The sequence below is a fragment of the Pristis pectinata genome, chromosome 5 (genome assembly GCF_009764475.1).
Source record: "Pristis pectinata isolate sPriPec2 chromosome 5, sPriPec2.1.pri, whole genome shotgun sequence".
In the NCBI taxonomy this organism is placed as follows: Eukaryota; Metazoa; Chordata; class Chondrichthyes; order Rhinopristiformes; family Pristidae; genus Pristis; species Pristis pectinata.
In genome coordinates, this window is record NC_067409.1 from 105,333,250 (window position 1) to 105,356,740 (window position 23,491).

General features: G+C 39.0%; 1 protein-coding gene across 1 annotated transcript in view; it reads right to left on the bottom strand.

The window, feature by feature from the left end:
* The window catches only part of dnah5 (dynein, axonemal, heavy chain 5), a 176,787-nt gene that overhangs the window by 41,642 nt on the left and 111,654 nt on the right, over nt 1–23,491 (bottom strand). The window contains 13 exon segments of the mRNA XM_052016973.1: nt 480–683; nt 2,652–2,828; nt 4,319–4,433; nt 4,994–5,225; nt 10,359–10,626; nt 10,988–11,141; nt 11,963–12,093; nt 13,900–14,072; nt 15,202–15,400; nt 16,152–16,375; nt 16,464–16,677; nt 19,467–19,589; nt 21,846–21,980. Coding sequence (XP_051872933.1) covers nt 480–683; nt 2,652–2,828; nt 4,319–4,433; nt 4,994–5,225; nt 10,359–10,626; nt 10,988–11,141; nt 11,963–12,093; nt 13,900–14,072; nt 15,202–15,400; nt 16,152–16,375; nt 16,464–16,677; nt 19,467–19,589; nt 21,846–21,980 — 2,349 coding nt within the window.

A 23,491-nucleotide genomic window follows, 5' to 3' on the forward strand; every position in this document is an offset into this window, starting at 1 on the left:
TCTGCAATTAAACCTACGATTATCTAGATATATAATGGATGCTCTTATGAGTGTAGCTCTGAAAATGACAGCTATTATATGCATGTTTTATTTAAGAACATAAGAAATAGTAGCAGGAGTAGGCCATCTGGCCCGGCGAGCCTGCACCGCCAGTCAATAAGATCATGGCTGATCTTGCCGTGGACTCAGATCCATGTACCTACCTTTTCCCCATAACCTTTAATTCCCCTACTATGCAAAAATCTATCTAACTGTGTCTTAAATATACTTAATGAGGTAGCCTCTACTGCTTCCCTGGGCAGAGAATTCCACAGATTCACTAGTCTCTGGGAAAAGCAGTTTTCCCTCATCTCCGTCCTAAATCTATTCCCCTGAATCTTGAGGCTATGTTCCCTAGTTCTAGTCTACAAAAAAATTAAAACAAACAGTATGTTTTATTCACCTAAGGAAGAAAGGAACTCTCCAAATGTTTTGCCTACCTGAAGATTTTGCAGGAAGTTTCCTGCTGTCATGAGCTTCAAAGACTCTTGCCATGAAGGTATTGTGCAACTCCTCTCAACATCAATTTTCACAGTGTTCACTTTTCGTTGGAACAGCAACAGTACGCAGTCCATGATGCGCATAATGAGATGAGGTGGTCTACCCAGCGTACGCACTGTGGCAATATCAGCTGGCTTAATGGTCTATGCATGTAAACACAGGGAAAAAAAGGTATCAAAGCATTATTAAATTATAAATTACTTTCATCTTATGCACTTTTATGTACTCTGGAACTACTGAGCCAATGTGGGCTGTGACTGAAATTTTACTGCTCATTTATTTTAGATCAATGCAATCTGAATGAGTATGGAAAAACAAGTTCCTCAGCATTTTAGGATTGATGACAACTAGTTGGTTTGCACCAATCTTCCAACTATTTCTTTCAAATTGAATGCTGATAATTTTAAAAATCGTATAGTGCTTGGCAGGCGCTGCATGCAGTATCAAAGCAAAACTCAACAGATTAAATATCTTCTAGCTAAAGAACTCATTGGTTTTGCTAGGTAATTAATCTGTCCTCAAATTCAAAAATCAGGGCTCCCAACGTAGTATTCTGCCTGGCAGCAGCACTCCTTGCATCTGGAGAAACATTAGGATTGAAAGGATAGATGATCTGGGTTATAATGGTCCAGGTAGGGACTAATAATATGAGCCTCTTCTGAGAGAGTTCAGAGTTAGGTTTGGAACTGAAACATGGAAACTCAAAGGTCCATAACCTCTGGATTGTTAACTTACCCATGTAAGTTATAAATTGAAACTATGTAATTATTCAATCTATTGAATTATTTTAAAAATTAAAGTACAAAAATGAAAACACTTAAAACACTTAAACAAAAATTATCCCGAAATACAATCATTTACCCTAGCCCCTCTCAATACATTTTCCTCCAATGAATCCACTGGAGAAGAACTTTCTGCACCAGGTCAAAACTGGTGTAGGTTCTTGAAGTGAATTCCCCACCATAAGCAGTGGGGAGCCTCTATAACCTTGTGCAGTCTAGCACTGAGGCATGGAGTCCAGAGCAGATGCAGTAAAAGAAACAGCAATGAACAGCTACATGTAGAACTGCCTGTATTTCCTCCAAATCCAGGCCAATATGTCTGGGCAGAGTGAACATGAAAGGGAAAATGTGCTTCACACATCCATTGTTTTCTGATTGCAACTCATGGGATTACCGTAATTTTCAGTGTTTGGTCCTATCATCCTAAACATTTAGAGAATGAGAGATGATCTCGGTGTAACAAATAGAGTTTGGCAAGATAGGTCAAGGCATTTCTCCTGAATGGATAGTCCAAAACCAGGGGCAACTGCTTCAGAATAAAGGGCCAGTCATCTCAGATTGAGAAGAGAAATTTCTTTAATCAACAGTTTATGAATCTTGGGAATTCCAATCACCCAAGGATCATTATAATGAGCCATTAAGTAACTCAGAAACTAGATTATTGATTTTTGGGTGCCAAGGGAATCAAAGAATATGGGGAAGTGAGAGATCATCCATCATCCTATTGATTGGTGGAGCAGAGTCAAAGGATTGAATACTGTATACAATGCCGTAGACCACTGCTATACAGAGATAGTAATTTTGCTAAATTTATGTGCATTTGCTAACTCAATATATTACCCATTCTCAACATACAAGTTCACTGACAACTACCTGCAGGTTCTATTAACAATGGGCAGCCACTTGCTGCTAATGGACAATTTAGCAGAAAGTCATGGGTGCTTTATTCACAGTTTTTCATCCAGTGATGCAAATGGACAAAATAATATTTATTTTTTTAAGATTCTGTGGTAGACTAGAGTCCAATTGTTTAAATGAAACATTCAATTTTAATGCTCTTTAAGTGCAACTATTTCTGTTGAACAAAAAACTGTTCATTATTAAGGCAAATACTCTTTCCCAGAGATCCAGGATAACAAAAATAGCAAAAAATAAGTGAGGACACAAGAGATAGCAGATGCTGGAAATCTGGAGCAACACACATAGCGCTGGAGGAACTCAGTGGATCAGCTAGCATCTATGGAGGGAAATGGACAGTCAACATTTTGGGTTGAGATCCTTCATCAGGACTCAAAAATCAGGACAGCAAAAATAAGTGATTTTATTTACCTGTAGAGCTGCCTCAGCCTCCTCCAGAGCAGGTTTTGCAGCTTCCAGCTTCTCTTCTGCAATGGCCTTGTCTGCTGATATACTATCAACTATGGCCTGAGCTTTATCCTTGACTTTTTGGACTTCTACCTTTACCTTCTCAGAAGCTTGAGCTTTCACAGTAACCTCTTTTAAAACCTGAAACACACAAGAAAACCCACAAATTCATAAGCTATTAATACTAATCTCGAAACAGAGATTCTAAACTGAAAATGAGAATAAATTCTGGTTTAGATCAGTTTAACGACGTCTCAAATTTTACCATCTTTGGTTGCACGATATGAATTAGTTTATTCGTTTTAAATAAAATGCATCAAACAGGTGAAGAAGATGCATGCAGCAACAATGACCTCCGATGATAATGTGTAGCAATATTACAAACACACTGAAGAGATTTTATTTTTTCTATTCCTCTTGTAAGACAGTGAACATACTCTGACTTCAGATACTGAAGTTCTACATTGTGAGCATTGGAGACTACAAACCTTATCACACATTCTGACACATGCCGAGAATACATCAAGAGCTCTACGAGACAGTGAACAAGTTTCATGAAAGCATACTTAAACACATTGCCAATGTATTTTTTAGATTTATGCAAATATTTACTGTATTTTATGGTATATATTTATTTACCTGTGCAAGTGTGAAATATGTGTGTAAATGACATGGCCAGATGAAAAAAAATGATTGATCAATTTGGTTGGTTCATTTTACAGATTCATAAATGAAAGCTTTGAAAATAAATTCATCAATTTGAATGGTTGCTTTTGTCAGATTTTGATACATGCCCCTTTTCAACAGTTAAATAAAAGCAGCTGCATTTAATTGGTCCATCTGCACTTAATTGGTTAATACAATGGGTTCTTGAACAAATGATTAAACTAACAATTATGATCCGAAAATTCATGGCCATTCCAAGTGAACTGTTGATATAATTTTACTGGGATTATGTCTTATTCCTAGTTTAACACCAAAATTTCTAGGATGACCCAGTGAGTACACAGGATCTACTCACCCCTTCCAAGACCATCAGTGAAAGTGGAGGTTAGACCTGATGTACAGAATTTGGATGTGTGTGAAATACAAATCAGGACGTGCTTCAGTTCATCGTTGGTGCATGGTACATGACTGGTGCTGCTATGCACTGGGTGACTAAAGAGTAGATGTGGGATTCACTTGTGGGCTTAGGCTAGGATCTGTAAAGATATTTCAACAGATTATTTTTGTTTTGAAGTTTGACATATGGTCCCATTTTGCTGTACCAAAATGTTTCCTTCAGTGTGGGAAAACTCAGGATATGTCTATCTGGTGACACTTTCCAAACAATTCAGTGGAGCAGGGGTAATGAGGGAGTAGGGTAAGAGAGAAGAGGTTGGAATGGAGGGGCCATATATACCTGTATCCAGTAATTTTTCCAGCTGCAACCCACAAAGCACACAGAATTGCCCACACTTTATGGAATATTTGGGCCATTATCTCTCGAAACCAAATGTGCTTTTTTTGTCATGAGGAAATGTAATCTTTTAAATGTGCAAGACAGAAGTATTTTAACAATGTAAACTATTAAAGATGGAAAAGAACAAATAAATTTTAGAAACATTATTTTATTTTATGAAAATACACACCATATCAGCTTTTTCATTGGCTACTTGTAGCTCTCGCTCTTTCACTTCCAGTTCTTTACTTAGAGCTGCCACTGACTCTGAGGCCTCCTTCAATTTCTGAAGGCCAGTATTCATTCTGTAGAAGAGATATATTTTGGTTTAACAAGTTCTTTGGCAAAGCATCTTTCTTAAAACAATGTGAAACAGGGTAAATAGATTTCAGCACCACATTTCAACTAATTATGCTTTTATAATTTAATGGCACAATATAAATGATTTCAGGGTAAATGAGTAATAGAATATGAGTTAATGGCATTTTAGTGTATACAATGAAAACAGTAGTGACAGGAGTTAAGTCAAGAAAATAGATTGTTCTTAGCAAATATTACCAATGGTTTAAGTCTATGCCTACAAAACCTCCTGTGTACCTCCATCCAACTGCTCGACACAATATCCATGCTATCCTCCTCAGCTAAAGGGGAAAAAATGCATCAGCCCATACAACATCTTCAGTGTGGTATAGAACTTAGCTCCCTCCCTGCTTTGATTCTCTTACATCTGTTTTTTTCTTTCTATCCACTAGCTGCTAAATGGCAAATGATGCACTCAGGGAAATTGGAATAAATGTCAGTTTAAATAGGAATATGTTCTGGTATGAGTTAATTCATTTCTGTGAAGAAGACATTAAACTCCTACCGATTTGCTAATGTTTGGACCTCAGTGTGCTTCTCTTTGTAGATTGCTTTATATCCCTGAATGAATGAGAGATAGGATTTTGGTGTCACATGTGTAGATCGACGATATCTTTGGAAATAGTCCACACATTTCTCAGCCACTCCATCTTGGAAGAATCCCATGCACTGTACCACCTCCCTTTTGACCTCAGTGGTGCAGTCAATTCCAAAAGAAGACAGGAAGTGTTCAGAAACTGTTGAAAAAAATTAATTTAATTGATAAAAAAGGAAATGGATTAAGTTGTTTGTATTTTACACCACAAAAGACATGAAAAATTGTTTTTCTACACGCAAGCTTAATCAAGTAGCCATATTTTCACTCTAATCTCCTGTTACTGCTGAGGAAATAAAATTGCAATGTCAGTGTACTGGCTTCTCAATGCTAGTGTTGTCTGCTTTAATGATTACAAATATCTAATGCACCAGTAGGTAATTGTCTATTATCTTCCATAGTACAAGCTAATAACAAAAAGAAAAATCAGTTCCTCAAAAATAGGGATGCTCAAGAATGATTTGTATTATAAATGTGTAACAATGAAAATAAGTATGTGGATAAGTTGATTACACCCAACTTTCCCTCAATTCTAAGAGGTATAAAAGACTCATGCAAAATGAAAGCCATAGAGGAAAGGACAAATGTTGATGGCTTAACATTTATTGTCTATCTTTATAAGAGATAAAGGCATTTAATGATCCTCTATTGAATCTCCCAGAGACATTTTGCTGCTGAAAGATATCACAGAAATGCATTGCACTTTCTCTGTAGCTGTGACACTTTACTCTGTACTGTTATTGTTTTTTTTTTACCTGTACTACATCAATGCACTCTGTACTAACTTGATGTAACTGCACTGTGTAATGAATTGACCTGTAAGATCGGTTTGTAAGACGAGTTTTTCACTGTACCTCGGTACAAGTGACAATAATAAACCAATACCAATACCAAGATTATAACTACTTTGGTTAATTTCAAGCCATTTGTTTATTTCAGAACTAATTACTTTTAATCAAACAAAAAAAGTAAGACTTTAATTATTCAGTAGACTCCTCAGAACACTTAACCAAAAGCAACTCTCTCACAGTCCCATGTTTGATATCACTCATTTAATACCAGAGCAGTCTCCAGGGGGCTAAACCATAAGCATAAAAACAGCATTAAAGCCAGCATGAAAACACACACCAAGTTACCGATACTAATGTTTAATCTATTATTAAATGTTTTCTACAGCAACACACATAGTGATAGGAGACTCAAAAGTGAGGGGGACAGACAGGAGATTCTGTGACCACAGAAGAGATGGCAGAATTATGTGTTGCCTCCCGGGTGCCAGGATCAAGGATGTCTGAGCAGCTGCAGAAAATTCTCGAGGTGGAGGGCAAACAGCCAGAGGTCATTGTACATGTTGGTACAAGTGACATGGGTAGAGCAAGGGATGAGGTCCTGCAGAATGAGTTTAGAGTCAGGCAAGAAGTTAAGAAGCTAAGAAGCAGGACCTCAAGGGTAGTGATCTCCGGATTACTCCCAGTGCCACGTGCCAGTGAGGTCAGAAACAGAAAGAGAGGCCAGGTGAATTTGTGGCTGAGGAGCTGGTGCAGGGGGCAGGGATTCAGATTCTTGGACCATTGGGATCTCTTCTGGGGTAGAGGTGACTTGTACAAGAGGGATGGGTTGCACTTGAACCAGAGGGACCAATATCCTTGCAGGGAAGTTTGCTAGTGCTACACGAGGTCTTAAACTAGAATGGCAGAGGGGTGGGACTCTGAGCAGGAGCAAGTCATGGGATAAAGCAGTAGCCAGAGAGAGCAAGTTTAGTAATCAGGATAGCAAGGGGCACAGTAAAAGGAGGAATACTTAGTTAACCTGCGTTTATTTCAATGCACGAGGTTTAACAGGCAAGGCGGACGAACTCAGAGCGTGGATTGGCTCTGACGACTGGGATGTTAGAGCCATAACAGAAACATGGCTGTGTAAAGGGCAGGATTGGCGGCTCAATATTCCCAGGATACAGATGCTCCAGGCACAACAGAGGTAGAGGTAAGCGAGGAGGGGGTGTTGCCTTTTTGATAAGGGAGGACGTAACAGCAGTGCTAAGAGAAGACATTCTTGGGGGATCATCCAGTGAGGACATATGGGTAGAACTTAGAAACAAGAAGGGGAGGGTCACTCTAGTGGGACTGTATTATAGACTCCCCCCCTGCCCCCCCAATAGTCAGCATGAACTTGAGGAGCAGGTGTGTAGAGAAATTGCTCATAGTTGTAAGAATAATAGGGTTCTATTAATGGGAGATTTTAATTTCCCTGGTATTCACTGGACTACCCTGAGTGCTAAGGGGCTGGACGGGGTGGAATTTGTGAAATGAGTCCAGGAAAGTTTCCTGAGTCAATATATAGAGGGACCTACTTGGCAGGGTGCAAGATTGTACCCTAGGGAACAAAGCAGGGCAAGTAACTGAACTGGCTCTAGTGACCATAACTATTAGTTTTAAGATAGTGATAGGAAGGGATAGGACAGGTTCACAGGTGAAGGTCCTAAACTGAAGCAGGGCTAATTTTGGGGGAATTGGGCAGGGTCTAGCAGAGGTCAGTTGGGTGAGCCTGTTTGAAGGGAAAGGAACGAATAGCAAGTGGGAAGCTTTTAAGACTGTGATATCAAGAGTCCAGGAGCAGCATGTTCCTGTTAGGGTGAAGGGTAAACCTGGCAAGTTTAGGGAACCTTGGCTGATGAGAGATATTGAGGCTCTGGTCAAGAAAAAGAAGGAAGCATACATTTAGGAGGTCGGGGACGAGGGAATCCCTTAATGACTATATAAAGATTAAGAATATTCTTAAGAAGGAAATGAGGAGGGCAAGGAGAGAGTATGAGATGGATCTGGCAGGTAGGGATAAGGAAAATCCTAAGAGGTTCTATAGCTATATTAAAAGGGTGGCTAGGGAGAGAGTAGGTCCCCTTAGAGATCAGCAGGGCCGCCTATGACTCGAGCCACAGGAGATAGCTGGGATTTTTAACGAATATTTCTCCTCAGTGTTCACTGAAGAGAAAATCATGGTTGCCTAAGAGAAAAGGGAAACATGTGGTGATGTTTTGGAGGCTATTCATATTACCAGGGAGGAGGTATTTGCAGCCTTACAGCTCATTAAGATGGATAAATCCCCAGGGTTTGACCAAGTGCATCCTCGGACTTTGTGGAAAGCTAGAGAAGAAATTGTGGAGGCCCTTGCGGAGGTACTTTCTTCATCGTTAGCCACTGGTGAAGTTCCCGAAGACTGGAAGGTGGCTAATGTTCCGTTGTTTAAGAAGGGTAGTAAGCGCAGACCAGGGAACTACAGGCCAGTCAGCCTGACATCATTAGTGGGGAAGTTACTGGAGGGAATTCTGAGGACTGAATCTACCAGCATTTGGAAAGACAGTGTCTGATTAGCAGGAGTCAGCATGGCTTTGTGCGTGGAAAGTCACGCTTGACAAACTTTTAAAGTTCTTTGAAGAGGTAACCAAAAAGGTAGATGAGGGTAGGGGAGTGGATGTTGTTGATTTGGACTTTAGCATGGCCTTGGACAAGGTCCCACATGGAAGGCTGGTCTGGAAGGTTAGGTCCCATGGAATCCAGGGGAACTGGTAAGGTGAATTCAAAATTGGCTCAGATGTAGGAAGCGGAGGGTGGTGGTTGAAGGTTATTTTTCGGAATGGAGGCTGGTAACTAGTGGTGTGCCGCAGGGATCGTTGTTGGGACCCTTGTTATCAGTTATTGACATAAATGATTTGGATGTGAATGCATGAGCCTTGATCAGTAAGTTTGCAGATGACACAAAATTAGGAGGTGTTGTTGGTAGTGAAGAAGGTTATCATAGATTACAGGGGGATCTTGATCAGTTAGGGAAGTGGGCCGAGGAGTGGCAAATGGATTTCAATACAGATAAGTGTGAGGTGATGCATTTTGGAAAGTCAAACCAACGTGGGACTTATACTATAAATGGTAGGGCACTAGGGAGTGTAATGGAACAGAGAGACCTAGGAGTACAAGTGCATTGTCTGTTGAAAGCAGTGACACAGGTAGACAGGGTGGTGAAAAAGGCATTCAGCATGCTGGCCTTCATCAGTCAAGGCACTGAATATCAGAGTGGGCAGGCACGGTAGTGTAGCGGTTAGCGTAACTTTATTACAGCGCCAGCGACCTGGGTTCAATTCCGGCTGCTGTCCGTAAGAAGTTTGTACGTTCTCCCCATGTTTGTGTGAGTTTCCTCTGGTTTCCTCCCACATTCCAAAGACGTACAGGTTAGGAAGTTGTGGACATGCTATGTTGGTGCCGGAAGCGTGGTGACACCTGCGGGCTGCCTCCAGAACACACTACACAAAAGATGCATTCCACTGTGTGTTTCGATGTACATGTGACTAATAAAGAAATCTTATCTTATGTTGCAGTTGTACAAGTCGCTGGTGAGGCTGCACTTGGAGTACTGGGTACAGTTTTGGTCGCCCTGTTATAGGAAAGGTGTGGTTAAACTGGAAAGAGTGCAGAAAAGATTAATGAGGATGCTGCCAGGACTAGAGAGCTTGAGTTATAGGGAGAGATTGGCCAGGCTAGGTCTTTACTCCTTGGAACATAGGAGAATGAGGGGCGACCTTACAGAAATGTTTAAAATTATGAGTGGCATAGATATGGTGGATGCTAACAGTCATTTTTCCCAGGTTAGGGGAGTCCAAAACTAGGGGGCATAGATTTAGGGTGAGAGGGGAAAGACTTAAAAGGGACCTGAGGGGCAACTTTTTCACACACAGGGTGGTGAGTATATGGAACGAGCTGCCAGAGGAAGTGGTTGAGATAGGCACAATTGTATCATTTAAGAAGCACTTGGATAGGTACATGGCAGGGCGGGGCTCAGAGGGATATGGGAAGACGCAGGAAATTGGGACTAGCTGGCTGGGTAACGTGGTTGGCATGGATTCATTGGGCCGAAGGGCCTGTATCTGCGCTGTATTGCTCTATGACTCTGTGACACACAGAGAGAAAAAATACATAAAAAATTTACATCAAGTAGACAAATGGTACTGTTGCCTCTCAAACGTCAATTCGTATGAACACCATTGAGACCGTTACTCAAATTCCTGTTTGCATCACTTTAAGGCTGATATTAGCACAGTTAAATGCCTGCTTTAAAATAAACTGAGCATCCTAAGCACTCAAACCAGAAGTTAACCATCAGAAAATTTCCTTTACTATTCCATATTATTCACCAAATATTTTATAAGAATATTCTTCTAAATTTTAAACAAATAACATGCTGCAAAATTAGTAACTTTGTAGATCTGATGTTTTGTGCTTTGACTCACCAGCAACGAGAGCATCTTTGGGCCAACGACTGAACCAATCCATTGTGCAGCCTGAAATGAGAGCTGGAAACTTAAGTGCTCGATTTCGGAATTTCTCTCCCACTGGTGAAAAGCAAAGCACTACATGAAGATTCTGACGAATTCTAGTCATGAAGTAGTCATACAAGTTTTCAACAGTTGGTGGCCTGCGAGGATATTCCTTCTTCATTACTGGTATCAGATTACTTGTAACTTCATCTAATTCATCCCGAGCAAAAAGGTTAGAGACCTAAAATCAAAATAACATATGCAAACGCAGTGTTAACATGAGAGCGGGTAATAACAAAAGGGAGGACAAGATAGTGATGTGGCTGGGCACGCAGTCTGTTAACAGTTGGATCTAAGCTTCATGTCCACACCAAGGTGGCTAGAATTGGGAATGCTGTTAGCTATTCCTTCCCTGTCCAGTCAGTGAAAATGCTATGGAATACAGGTAAAAGAAACTGGTGCTTCTTTCTAGTTTTTTTTCCTCATGACAAGTTTTTCCACAAAAACTGTGATGATGGTAATAAGAATAATCTTAAGAGTTCTGGAGTTGTGAAAAAATATGGTAAGGGTATGTTTTTAATCGCACCAATTGATTAATTTACCTCGCCAGATGATAGAACATTGTTCATATATTCAAGGAAAGACTCATCTTTGATCTCATTATCTGTAAAGATGAAGGTGATTCCCTTGCCTTGATGACCTGCAGTTTTATACAAAATCTTCAAATCCTCCATCAGGTTAGAGCTGTTATATGATCTGAGAAAATGATGGAGACAATATTTAGCCTATTCAAAGGAAATCTATTCTATGAAATGTCTTCATAACAGGGAAAAAACTCTGTCACAGAAAAGAATACATGATAGGACCTTTAATTTCACTATTCTTCAGGGCTTAAATACTCAGTTCAATATATGCAGTGGAGTCCAATGGATATTAAAATAACCTGGATGGTTACACTTGACATTAAAATTGCGTTACAATTTATAAACACCAGATGGGATGACAGGAGGCCATAATTTTTTTGATTGCCTCTAAAGTGCTCCAAGCAATAGGCCCTTTAGTCCCATCCGGCCCATGGAACTATTATCACATGTTGATGAAACACCTTAAATAAAACAAAAAAAAACGCTTGATATATTCAGGTCAGGCAGCATCTGTGGAGAGAAAAACAGGATTAACATTTCAGGTTGATGGCTTTTCATCAGGACTGATCAATGAAGTATCTGCCAGGCTTGAGCAGAAGCCTCCAGCAGCTCGCATTACATTTGCTTTTTGGTGGTACAGCTGTGGAAAGTAGTCCCATTCAATTTTAATTTCCGCTCTTCTTGATTTTTACCAGATGAGGAATGCCATCATTCACTTTTAAGTGTAAACAAAAAGGATGTTTTGTGTCATTTCAGCATTCAAGATTCACAATACACTGCAGTCTTTTGACATCGAAATGAGAGCAGATTACAAAGAACATTGCAGACTTCCAAATTTTAAAAATTTCCTTACCAACATCTTATGATAGAATTATGTCTTCTAAAACTGTATATGTACCAACCATCATTGAAAGAGAAATGCCCGTGCCTTACCTTGTTAGTGTGATTTGGAATGTCTTGTATCCAGCAATGAAGGATGCCAGTTTAGTTAAACTTTGCTTGCCTGATCCACCGACACCAACCAGTAATGCATTCCCACGAGGTGTACGAATAATACGTGAAATCTAGTGATAAAATAAATTATTTTGCTAATAAGCCTATATATTTGTCACAGATAGAAAAATGCCAAATGAGCTTCTTCACATAGTGAGTTCCTCATTTTAGGAACTGCTTACATAGCCACAGGATAACCCAAATTGTTTTGCAGTCGATGAAGTACTTCATACGCACTATTGCAAATAAGGGGTAAATTTTATAATAAGTCCCAAAGGCAATTAAGCATTAAAAGGACTGATTTTCAGGGTTTTGTGAGAAGAAGGGTGAGAGATCCTAATCTGAACATGGTTTTAAAAGAACCACACAGGCACTACGGGTCAAACAGCATTTTTCTATGATTGTGATTACACTTAATGATTGTATGAATAGGTACAAGGCTTAGAAAAATGGGTCTAGAGGTCAGCATGGCAATACCCAATGTTCTCCATTTTAGGCGTCATTTATATCACCACAGGATTGCTCAAAATATCTTGTAGGCAATGCAGTACTACAGGGAAAATTGGTACCAATGAGTACTTAGCAAGGTTTCCAAACAGCAATATGATTATTGTCCAAATAATCTATTTCCACTACATTCACAAAATAATAGCCAGAAATCTTTTAAGAACTTACTTGATTTTTTTAAAATAGTGATGTTATGTTTTATATCCAACTAGCTTGAAACCTTAGATCAACATTTTACTTAAATGCCAATGTCTCAGTTGTACTTGCACAGCACTGCACTAAATGGAAGACAAAATATACCTAAATCCTCACATATTAGGGGCTTGTCTTCATAGAGTAAAGTCCTATTACTGAGGCAAGACTAGAAACTGAAAACATAAGGGAACTATATGAAATTGCAACTAATCCATGTCAACTTTATACTCAGATTTGCCATTAAAGATTCAGTTATCTTCCTGCAACTTGGCTTCACCTTTAAAATCCTCAAATTGAAGAGTTTGCATTCAGTCCATTGATGGATATCAATCTGGTGCCAGAGTCATATAAAAAAAAAATCAGCAAATCTAGCAGAAAACATAATATTGAAGAGATATGTGTAGAACCCACAGCTTTGCTTGACTGCATCAGTGATTGGGAACAGTTCATGTGACTCACTGTTATCCACAATGCAAGCAAGCATTCCATCATTGAATTACTGAACCATTGTGAGGAATTTCTCCTACTTTTTGAAGTACCCTGGCTGACTGTATCAAATATTTTTCAGAGGAATGGAAGTCATGTCAAGTTTGGACTTTTTTCTGAAGATGACTTAATGCAAACACCATGTCTATCTATGGTCCCACATTCTTTCCTGAAGCCACCCTGATTCTCAGGCAGAAGCTCTTTACAACACATTGCACAAAGCGGTTCAGCAGAACTCTGGAGATTACTTTTCTAGCTATTGACAAGTTGTGGCGGAATATTCTTGTATTGCTAAGGTTTAGGTATTCATAGTTGATCAACCATATACATTGAAAATGGCTCCACGCAGGTAATTCTTGAGAAGGTCAGATCTAAATAAGAGGGATTGATCATGGACTGACAGCTGGCTACAGTAGGGATATGAAGCAACTCCACTAATTGCAAAGCAAAGTTAGTTTTAAAATATTCTATTCATTGATGACCCCCAGTGGTCTCTTGAAGAATGTCATAAAGCCACCAGCCTATAGAAAGTCACAAGCAGAAAGAAAAACAAAATACTGTGAAATAATCTGAAATATGAAGAGAAAATACTGAAATAAAACTTCCATATCAGGTAGGCACGTGGAGAGAGAAACTGAATGGGTATAGGATGAAGAATTAAAATTACGTACAAATGGAAATTGTTTTACCTTAACTAAATGAGTCATGGCATCCTTAAAAAATACCATGTCCAATCCCATTCCTCGGATACTTTCATTGTACTGTTGTAAAAACATATTTAGCCGATTCTTTAGATCATCAAAACTTCCAATAGGTTCATAGACTTTTGGCATATCAAAGTCAGTATCTTCTGGCTCATCTCCTTCAACACAAAGATTTAGTTTTCATGAATGCATACCCATAAACCTATTCTTCTATTTCACATCACAGAACAGTATCTCAAGTTACAAAAATTGTTTTATTTAAGATTTGATGTTTTTAATTCATGCTAGCTCATAAAACCATAGAAGAGTGCATCATAGTGCAGAGGTACTCCTTCCCACAGCTTCAATGGTTGATCTTAAATCTCTACCTTAGTATAAAAACAGAAAATGCCGTAAGTACTCAGATAGCATCTGTGGAGAGAGAAATGGAATTAACATTTCAGGCCAATGACCTTTCATAAAGAACCGATAATTTTGTTCTCTCTTAACAGATGCTGCCTGACCTGTTATTTAAGGCATTAGCAGTTGCCTTTCTTTGATCTCAGTCATAGTTTGTGAGCTGTTTACCCCAAAGTTTATATGAACTGATGGGTGCTCACATCACAAGGAGCACTGAAAGTCAAGTGAAGTTTGACCAGTCTTGAGCACCTAGTGGACACAATATTTATTGGGTTGCTTGCCACTGAAAGTCTGACAGAAGTGGCCTTGCCCTCCTGAAGACTTCCCAAATTATTTATTTTGCTGCCCTGTTGATTTTGTTTTATTAGGGGGGTGGGAGAAAAAGCTGATTTTTTTTTCTTTTTGGTACCTCCAACTGTGTGCAAGCAATTTATCTGCCCTGACACCCCAAACCCTTACATTGATAACTTTACTTAAAGTGTTGGAAAAGCTCTACTCTCAACAAGAGGACAAGTCTGGCAGTCAGAAAAGTTGGGTTCTGGCCTTTCTAAAAGACTTCTGCTGAAGCAACAATGGAACAGATGCAGATTTCCTGACTCTTGTAATACGAAATATATTTTTTTGTTCCTGCAAGGGCATATTTTTGATGACTTAAGGTAAAAGAAAATCCAGGTTTTTGCCTAAGACTCCAGTTTTGATTCCATCAAATGACAGAGACTGTGGGAAAAAATCCAGACGACCAGACTCATACTACAATAAGCTTAGAAAGCTGAGTTTTTTTTAACAAAATAGCAAAGTAAAAATCCAAGGAAATTTGCAAGTTCTTCAAACTATTAAAACAACCGGATTTGGTCTAAATCAATGGATTATTTGCATTGAATAGGTTACCTGTGGCCTCTGGTGCATCTCGTAAGAAGTCTACAAAGTAAGCATTTACACCAACGTCAACTGTTGCTAGAGCTTCTTCCTTTAGCTCCACCTCAACTACTTTGGCTAATGCATTGTCAAACCAAGCTACATCTTCTGGAGTGGTAAATCGATCAGCTATAACACATCTACATTCATGCTTCCACAACTTTAATGCCACCTGAACATCGAGTAGAAACAAATAGTTTATTAGTTATTTAAATAATGGATTCATCCTTGTCAAAACCATAACATTTGAATTTGTAAATAGGAATCAGCAAGGCTTGGTTGTGGATTAGTTCTCCTGTACTTTTGATCACAGTCTATGATTTCAAAATAAGAAAATATAATCAGCACATTCTGCATTTACATCATTCCAATGTTTGTGGTATTAAAAAAAAGGGCAGGTTGCAGTTATCCCAATTTCCCAACACAAATGCACAGTAAGGCACAATGTTGCATGTGAGCAGAAGAGGTTCAAAAACATCCACTGCAATCTGAGTTGCTTCTGGTATAAAAGTCTGCAACTTGTCGTACCTCAATCCAGTTACTCCATTTTCTTTATAACAATACTTAACTTACAATCCTTTATCACTTCTGATCAACTAGGTTTTGAAGCAAAGTACAATAATCTTGCTGTAATTCAGAATTCTTGAAGGAAGCTGCAAGTAATCTCCATGAGAATATCAAATGATATATACATTCTCAAATCTATGCTTCATAGATTTAAAACAGCTCTGGGTGTTTCTAATGTGATCATTCAATTGTAAAGTCAAAGATGGACCCTTTGAAAATGATTGTCAGAACCAAAGTGCACTGTAACTAATTTCTTGAATAATGCATTATGGTTTCAAGGAGTAGAAAACAGACTGGAGGCACATAATTTTCTGATAAGCATAACAAAATGAAGATATCTTTGAAACAGTACTCACACTTTCTTCATTTACAACCTCGGAACAGGTATTCAACATTCCCTGCCAAATTCGTGAAAGATCTCTCAGGTTAAAGATATAGTGAAACTTGGCTGGTGTAGGCAACATTTTCACCTTTGTCATCTGCCAGAGTTTCCGAGTCATTGGTACCAGCTTGGCTACCAGAGCTCTCACCTCTGCACAGAAGCCCCGCTCAGGGCAGAAGTGACCAGTTCCAATAACACCTAAAAAAAGATCATTAGAGACTCAAATTTCCTGCTTACTAGGCTTCATAACAGTGTTTCAGACTTTGAAATCACTAGTTGTTCTTACCAAAAATCTTATCAATTGAGGAGTTAGAAGGCAATGTGCAATTAAAAATTGAAAAATGTCTCTTCAGGCGCTGGGGTATGTCATTTCTGCCTCCTCCTGGGTGGATCATTGCAGCAAGGAACTGGACATCCAGAATGTTTGTGAATTCACCTGGTTTTTCAAGGTTGTAAAAACCACATTGTTCCATTAGCTGTCGTACTATTTCATTGGTGACCTAAAATAAGAAAAATGTTAAGTGCATGGAAGTCACTGCAATACAAAGTCTATCTGGAATGCAGTTTGCACATTATAATCATCCTTCCTTATGAATTCATGTACATTTAGGATAAGGAATGCAAATTCGAGGGAATAAGTATTTTCAGACACTCACTGTCAAACGACTTGGTTCAGCTTGAAGTGATTTTATCTCATTGAGTCAGAAGATTACAGGTTCATTCACCTCTCAAGCATGAAAGTGTTTTATAAGTTTGCAGATAGCTTTGCCTGTTCACTGCATGGATCCTTCAGGATTTGCATCCTTTCATTTCAAGGCATTGATCTCAGTGCTCAAGCTCCTGACGTGCCCTCTCATCAGTAAAGCTCCGTAATGCAAGTGCGAATGAGAAAAACTGCCCAAGATTTTCCTTGCCGAGTAACTAAACATTGTCAGAGTTTGATAGTGCTGTCAAATTAATTGGCTAACTTCAGGAATACCCACTGTGTACAAATAAGCTCCAAAGAGTCTCAGATAATGATCTCGGCCCTCATTATTATAAGGTTATCTCTGTGAGATGAGAATTCAAAGAAGCATACTTAACTGGAAATTTTATAGAGAGAAAATAATTTGAATAGTGATGTAGGACCAACGACTGTACAGCATACCTACTTCAGGTATTTATCCCAACATAGTTGCTGCTTCTTCACGAGTCCAAACATTTAACAATATTTTCATAAAAGGTGAGTAATCAGAGGTCAGAACCAGACAGGTAGAGTAATGGGAGATCAGGGGTGGATATAGAGACAGGTGAAAGGTTGGGGCCAAATGAGAAGTGTGTTCTGAGATCAGAACCGGGTAAGATGTTTGGAAATTTAGCCAGATGTGGACAATGATTATAAATTGGTTCTGGGTGAAGAGAGTGATAGAGTGTTAGAAACAGGTGGGATAAGTTTATAGGTCAAGACTGGGACAGGAGAGGAGTGATCAGTGGTCTCAGGTGGCAAAGCTCAGGTGTTTTCTCAGCAAGGACTTTTTCTTAATTAAATACCGGTTTGGGTTCATATGCACATTGTTGTGACAACTTAAAATGGGCACTAATCCTGTTATGCGCACAAATAGGTTGAATAATGCGTGCTTCAGGAATAGATACAGAATGCCTCATATCCATCCTTTCGCAATAAGGCAGGCAGACTACTGCCAGATGGAATGATTGGTGTGCGGTATTTGGGGCATTAGGGAGAACTTCAGGTCATCTTTGACCTGAAATGTTAACTCTGTTTCTCTCTCCACAGCTGCTGCCCGACCTGTTGATTATTTCCAGTATTTTCTGATTTTATTTTAGATTTCCAGCAACTGCAGTTGTTTTGCTTTTCAATGTCTCGTAGAGATTACTTTGATATTTGGTGACAGCGCACTATCAACCTTTCCTCCTTGAATTGAAAATCAGGAAGGTCAGAGAATCAGAAAATTACATGCAGTCAATCCAATATTGCTCCTTCTATAGAATTCTTAGAAGTTAAAATTGTATGATTGTTTTCATTCCATAATGATGTCACATGCAAAACTGCAGCTAAAGCAGCAAGCACTAAGAAAAAATAAAATATATGGCAGGGAATCAAGAATGAAAGAAAAAACACAACAGGTGATATAAATACACTCATGCCAACAGCACGAAGGAATTTTACCCTCCAATACCATCCATTAGGTTAAAATTGATTTGCATTACACACAACACAGTTGAGGCTATGTTTCAGCTATCTGAATCAAAAATGACTTGTATGTTATACTCACATTAAAACAAACAAAAAATCACTTAAACGCATATTCTGTAATATACAGATCTCATTGAAATATAGGGAGCAAATTTAATCTCTCCAAATAAACAAGACTGGGATTAAGCTGGTGAATATGCTGGAGTTAACTTGGTAAAAATCCCCACACCTGATCCTAACATCAGTTTAATTTAGGGGAATGCCTAAGTAAACTGCTCTGGAGAAGTGGGCTCATGGCTATGATATTTTAAAATGAGACTTCTCCTTCCTGAGATTTTATGGATCATTTGAACCTTACAGTTGTGGACTAGGTTTCCCAAGAGAATAATACATGATAGCTGCAGCAAGTTTTCAGAGCAGTGCTTGTGGACCAGGGGTCAATATAACATTTGGTGATACAGCAATCAAGGCAACATTGTTAAGTTGCTGATCACACACTGGTCTGTTTACACAACTCTGATAAAGTTATAATTGATCCTAAAATTTCCATTCCTGAATACTTCAAAAAGATCTCAATTATAAAGCTGTAGTTGGAGCAGCAAAGAGAAAAAGGAATAATTAAACTAGAGCTGAGAATCAATGATGAAAAGGAAAATGAACTATATCAGGTGATCTAATACGTCAACAGCACTGATGAGTTACATGTTCTAATGCCATCCAATAATTTTCCTTTTTTTCATTAAAAAGCCAATTATCATTTTAGTATTCTGCTCGAATACTCTTAGGCAAACCTGCTATTGACTTCTTCATCACTCCCATGATTTCCACATCTCCCACATTATCTATTGACAACCCCTCAGTCTATAACAATGTCAAAATCATCTCCCTCCTTGATGGTGTAATCCAAGGTCCTTCACCACATCAGTTTGTTCCCAATTTCCAGATATCACTACCCGTAGTTAAATTCAGCAGGACTAAGTTTCTGCCATTTTCAAGTTTCCTGGCTGCAATCCTGGCGACATCGGCTCTGTAGTCTGATAATTAACAGTAATTTACTGTGTTAGGGTTAAGCAGCAAGAAATTCTAAGTAATTACCTGATCTCCCCAAGCATTAATCACAGGCATGTTAATATCATCAATGAAGACAGACATCTTCTTCCCAGCAGGTGGACCATAGGTTGATCCCATCCGTTTATCAACATAACACTCAATTGTGCGCTATACAACAAAATCAATAGGGAATTATTCATGCAATTCTAATATGCTTTACTTATCAAGTGATTTTGGCAGAAAAAAACTGCATGCAATCCATTACTAGTTTCAGCAATAACCGTTCTTAAATTTCCTCTCATATAGATTCATTCATGGTCTTTAAATTGTAGCAGCATGCTGGCTGAACCTCTTTTCAAGACAAATGTGCATGCACTTTGTTGCCATTGTCTGACTGAATATCACATACCTTTCACGCATGGGACTTAGTTCCACAGAATGAGTAGTAAATAGCTGCCATAAAGTATTATGAAGCGCACAGTGAGCAAAAGAGATGGTGAATGGGGCTTGAGTTAGAACATGGACAGCACATTCTTGGATGACCAGAAGCTTGCAGAACGGTACAACATGGAATGTCAGCCAGTAAATTATGGGATTAGTCAAATCTAAAGGTAATAAAGACATGGCAAATGTCTCAGCAGATGAACTGAGGTGTGGACAGGGACTGCTGAGATGATTTAGTTGGGAACAGACAGTCTTAGGGCACAGATATTTGGTTGAAAATTCATCTTATGGTCAATGTTTATAAATAAGTTGTTTCAGTCTCAGATAGCTACTGAAACTAGGGAACAAAGTTCATGACAAGGGCCAACAATAATGATTTCAACTTTACCAATATTTTGCCAGAGGAACGTTTTGTTCAACTGGTATTGTATTTCATATAATCTGAGAGCTTCGAGGTGAGGTGAGTGTATATACAGTAGAAACTGATGCAGTGTTTTTGGATACGTAAAGCAGCATTTAGATGAAAAAAAGGAAGGGAATGAGGATAGATCCTCAAGGGAACAATCGAGATAAAGATACAAAGGCAAAAAGGAGAGCCATTGTAGGTGATTCGTTGCTCATGGCTTGACAGATAAGAATGGAACCAAGTGAGAAGGAGTTCATGAAGCTGGACAGCAGTGGAGGTGTATTGGAGAGAATAATGTGTTCAAGGTTACAGAAATGTTGAGGAGGGAGAAGAACGAGAGAGGACTTGTCAAAATTGTGCAGCCACTTACAGCTATGCTTTCAAACTTCCAATTCCCCAACCTTGCCATTGACTGCATTTATCACGATATTTTTGCAGCCACCAACATGCACAACCACACCCTCGCCTCCACCATAGATGCCCGACAACCCATTACTCTCACTTGGTTATACCCCTCGTAGAAACTTCATCTCTGCTCTATGAATTGAGATTTGAAAGAATATGACGAAAGTTAGCCATTCACTGCCAGAATTTCTTCAAATGCTACTAAGCCTGGATCTTGTCTGACAAAACTGCTCACAACTTCAGTATAATCTAGAAATGCAAAAATATCCCTTGGCTTTCTTTCTCGACAACAAATCATTTCCTTGTACCCTTATCCATTCTCACCTCCAGTAAAAGGTTCAAGTCTTTATCACCAAGACTGAGTCTGTCCACTCAGCTTTCTTTCCCTCTGGCTACATTTTCTCCATAGTTCCCATGCCCTATCCCCGAACTTGCATCTTTCTGCAATTTCTCTTCTATTTCCCTATGAGCTCTCTCTAAGTTTATCATTCCGAGAAACTTACCTCCTACTTACTCAAGCTTTTTCCATGAAACTGTTGTTCACCCAACTTTTCTGTCTTCCATGTTACTTTGAGTATTACTACCCCCCTCTACTTGAAATTTCCTGTCATCATACTTTCCATGAGAAAAAAAAACAAATCCCTCCATCCTTGCAACCAACTGCAAACATTCACCCTATCTCTAACCTCCCTTCCTTCTTGAATGTGTACATTCATTTGAAATCCCTGCTCGGCATTCCAAGACCTCCATAGCGAAATATGGTGAGTTGAGTTTCGAACAAAGTTACAGTCCCGAAATGATTCTTGCCAAACTCACAAAATGCACCCTATATGAATGGGACAAAAAATAAATGCTATTGGTCTGCATCACGGTCACACTTCCAAGTATCTTTTCAGAGATTTGTGGGCTTATTATCTGACTATATTTCCATACATGAACAATATATGGAGAAGGTACAATAAAGAAAAGCACTACCTTGGAATAATTTATTGAAAGGAATTTTTAAAAATCAGTACAACTTAAAAATTACTCTATGATATCTTTGCTTTTATCAATTGCAAATACACGCAATAATTTGTTTCATTAACATTTTTACCTGAGTTACCAATAGAACTAATTGATTTCTTTATTTACATCACCAGGTGATAAATTCTGAAATAATATCTGACCTGAAACATTAAGGGAGTAGTTGCTGATGAAAAGTTCAGACTCTTGCCAAGGTGAGACTCAGGGTCATATTTTGACATGTAGCCCTTGATAACCACAGTTTTAGCTGTCCCTTGTTCACCGATCAGCAGCACAGCCTATGATTAAAAAAAGACAGCTGAAGATCCAGCAAAATTGTAAGCCATGTTTTTAATGCACTAGTAGTCCTTGCTTGCTTGTAGCAAGACCTGGATATCTGCCCAGCTTGGATAAATTTGTAACAAGCAAGTGTCTGACACGTGTCATCTCCAAAACAATTGGGTTCTACACCCATACACCATTTCAAAACTCACAGAAGTAAATGTAATTACAATCACTAATCCCTTCAAAAATTAACATTCTGGTATTGGTATTGGTTTATTATTGTCACTTGTACTGAAGTACAGTGAAAAACTTGTCTTGCATACCATTCGTACAGGTGAATTCATTATACAGTGCAGTTACATTGGGTTAGTACAGAGTGCATTGAGGTAGTACAGGTAAAAACAATAACAGTACAGAGTAAAGTGTCACAGCTACCAAGAAAGTGCAGTGCAATAAGGTGCAAGGTCACAACAAGGTAGATCGTGAGGTCAGTGTCCACCTCATCGTATAAGAGAACCGTTCAATAGTCTTATCACTGTGGGGTAGAAGCTGTCCTTAAGTCTGGTGGTACGTGCCCTCAGGCTCCTGTATCTTGATGGCAAATGAATAAAAATTCATTTTAATTAGTCCTGTACAGCATATCAGAAAATTGTTGCTCTTACCTTGCAACTTCCATAAGCAACCCCTACCATCTGTAATGCAAAGCCAGGATGTTGATAAATTATTCTCCATTAGCGTGGATGAGTGCAGCTGCAACAATCAAGAAGCTCAACACCATCCACAAGACAGCTTGCTTTATTCGTCAAGCTTTACATCTTGAGCAGATTCCCTCTCCAGCACAGCCACACCGTGATTGCAATTTACAAGTTGTAATGCAGCAACCACTGAGGCAACAAGGACAGCAAGTGCATGGGAATACAATCCAGTTCCCAATTAAGACACATAACCTTAATTAGACAAAAAACACTCTTTCTTCCTCATTGCAGCATTGAAATTTTGATATCTTATGACCAAAAATTCTGAGGGAGTACTTTCAACACAAGGTCAACAGTGAATCCAGAAAAAAAGCTCACCCTCTCAATGGCAATGAAGGATCAGAAATAAATGCTGGTCTCTCCAACAGCATCATGTTGCAGAAATTATTTTAAAATCACAACTAATGTACGTAAGCAACCTGCTGCAAACTGCAAGTTTGGGAATGAGAAAGCAAACCTTTATAAATATGGTAGTTGACCATTTGCTCCGGTTTCCTCCCACATTCCAAAGACGTACAGGTTAGGAGCTGTGGGCATGCTATGTTGGCGCCGGAAGAGTGGTGACACTGGCGGGCTGCCCCCAGCACATTCTTAGCAACACAAAAAGATGTATTTCATTGTGTGTTTTGATGTACATGTGAGTAATAAATAAATATCTATGGTGCTGGATCAAGCTACCTTTAGCTAGTGGTTCATGGGGAACTAGTGGTTCGTGGGGAACTATCAGTTATTTGCAGTCCACAGCTAAATCTGTCTTGGATTTCTGCAAT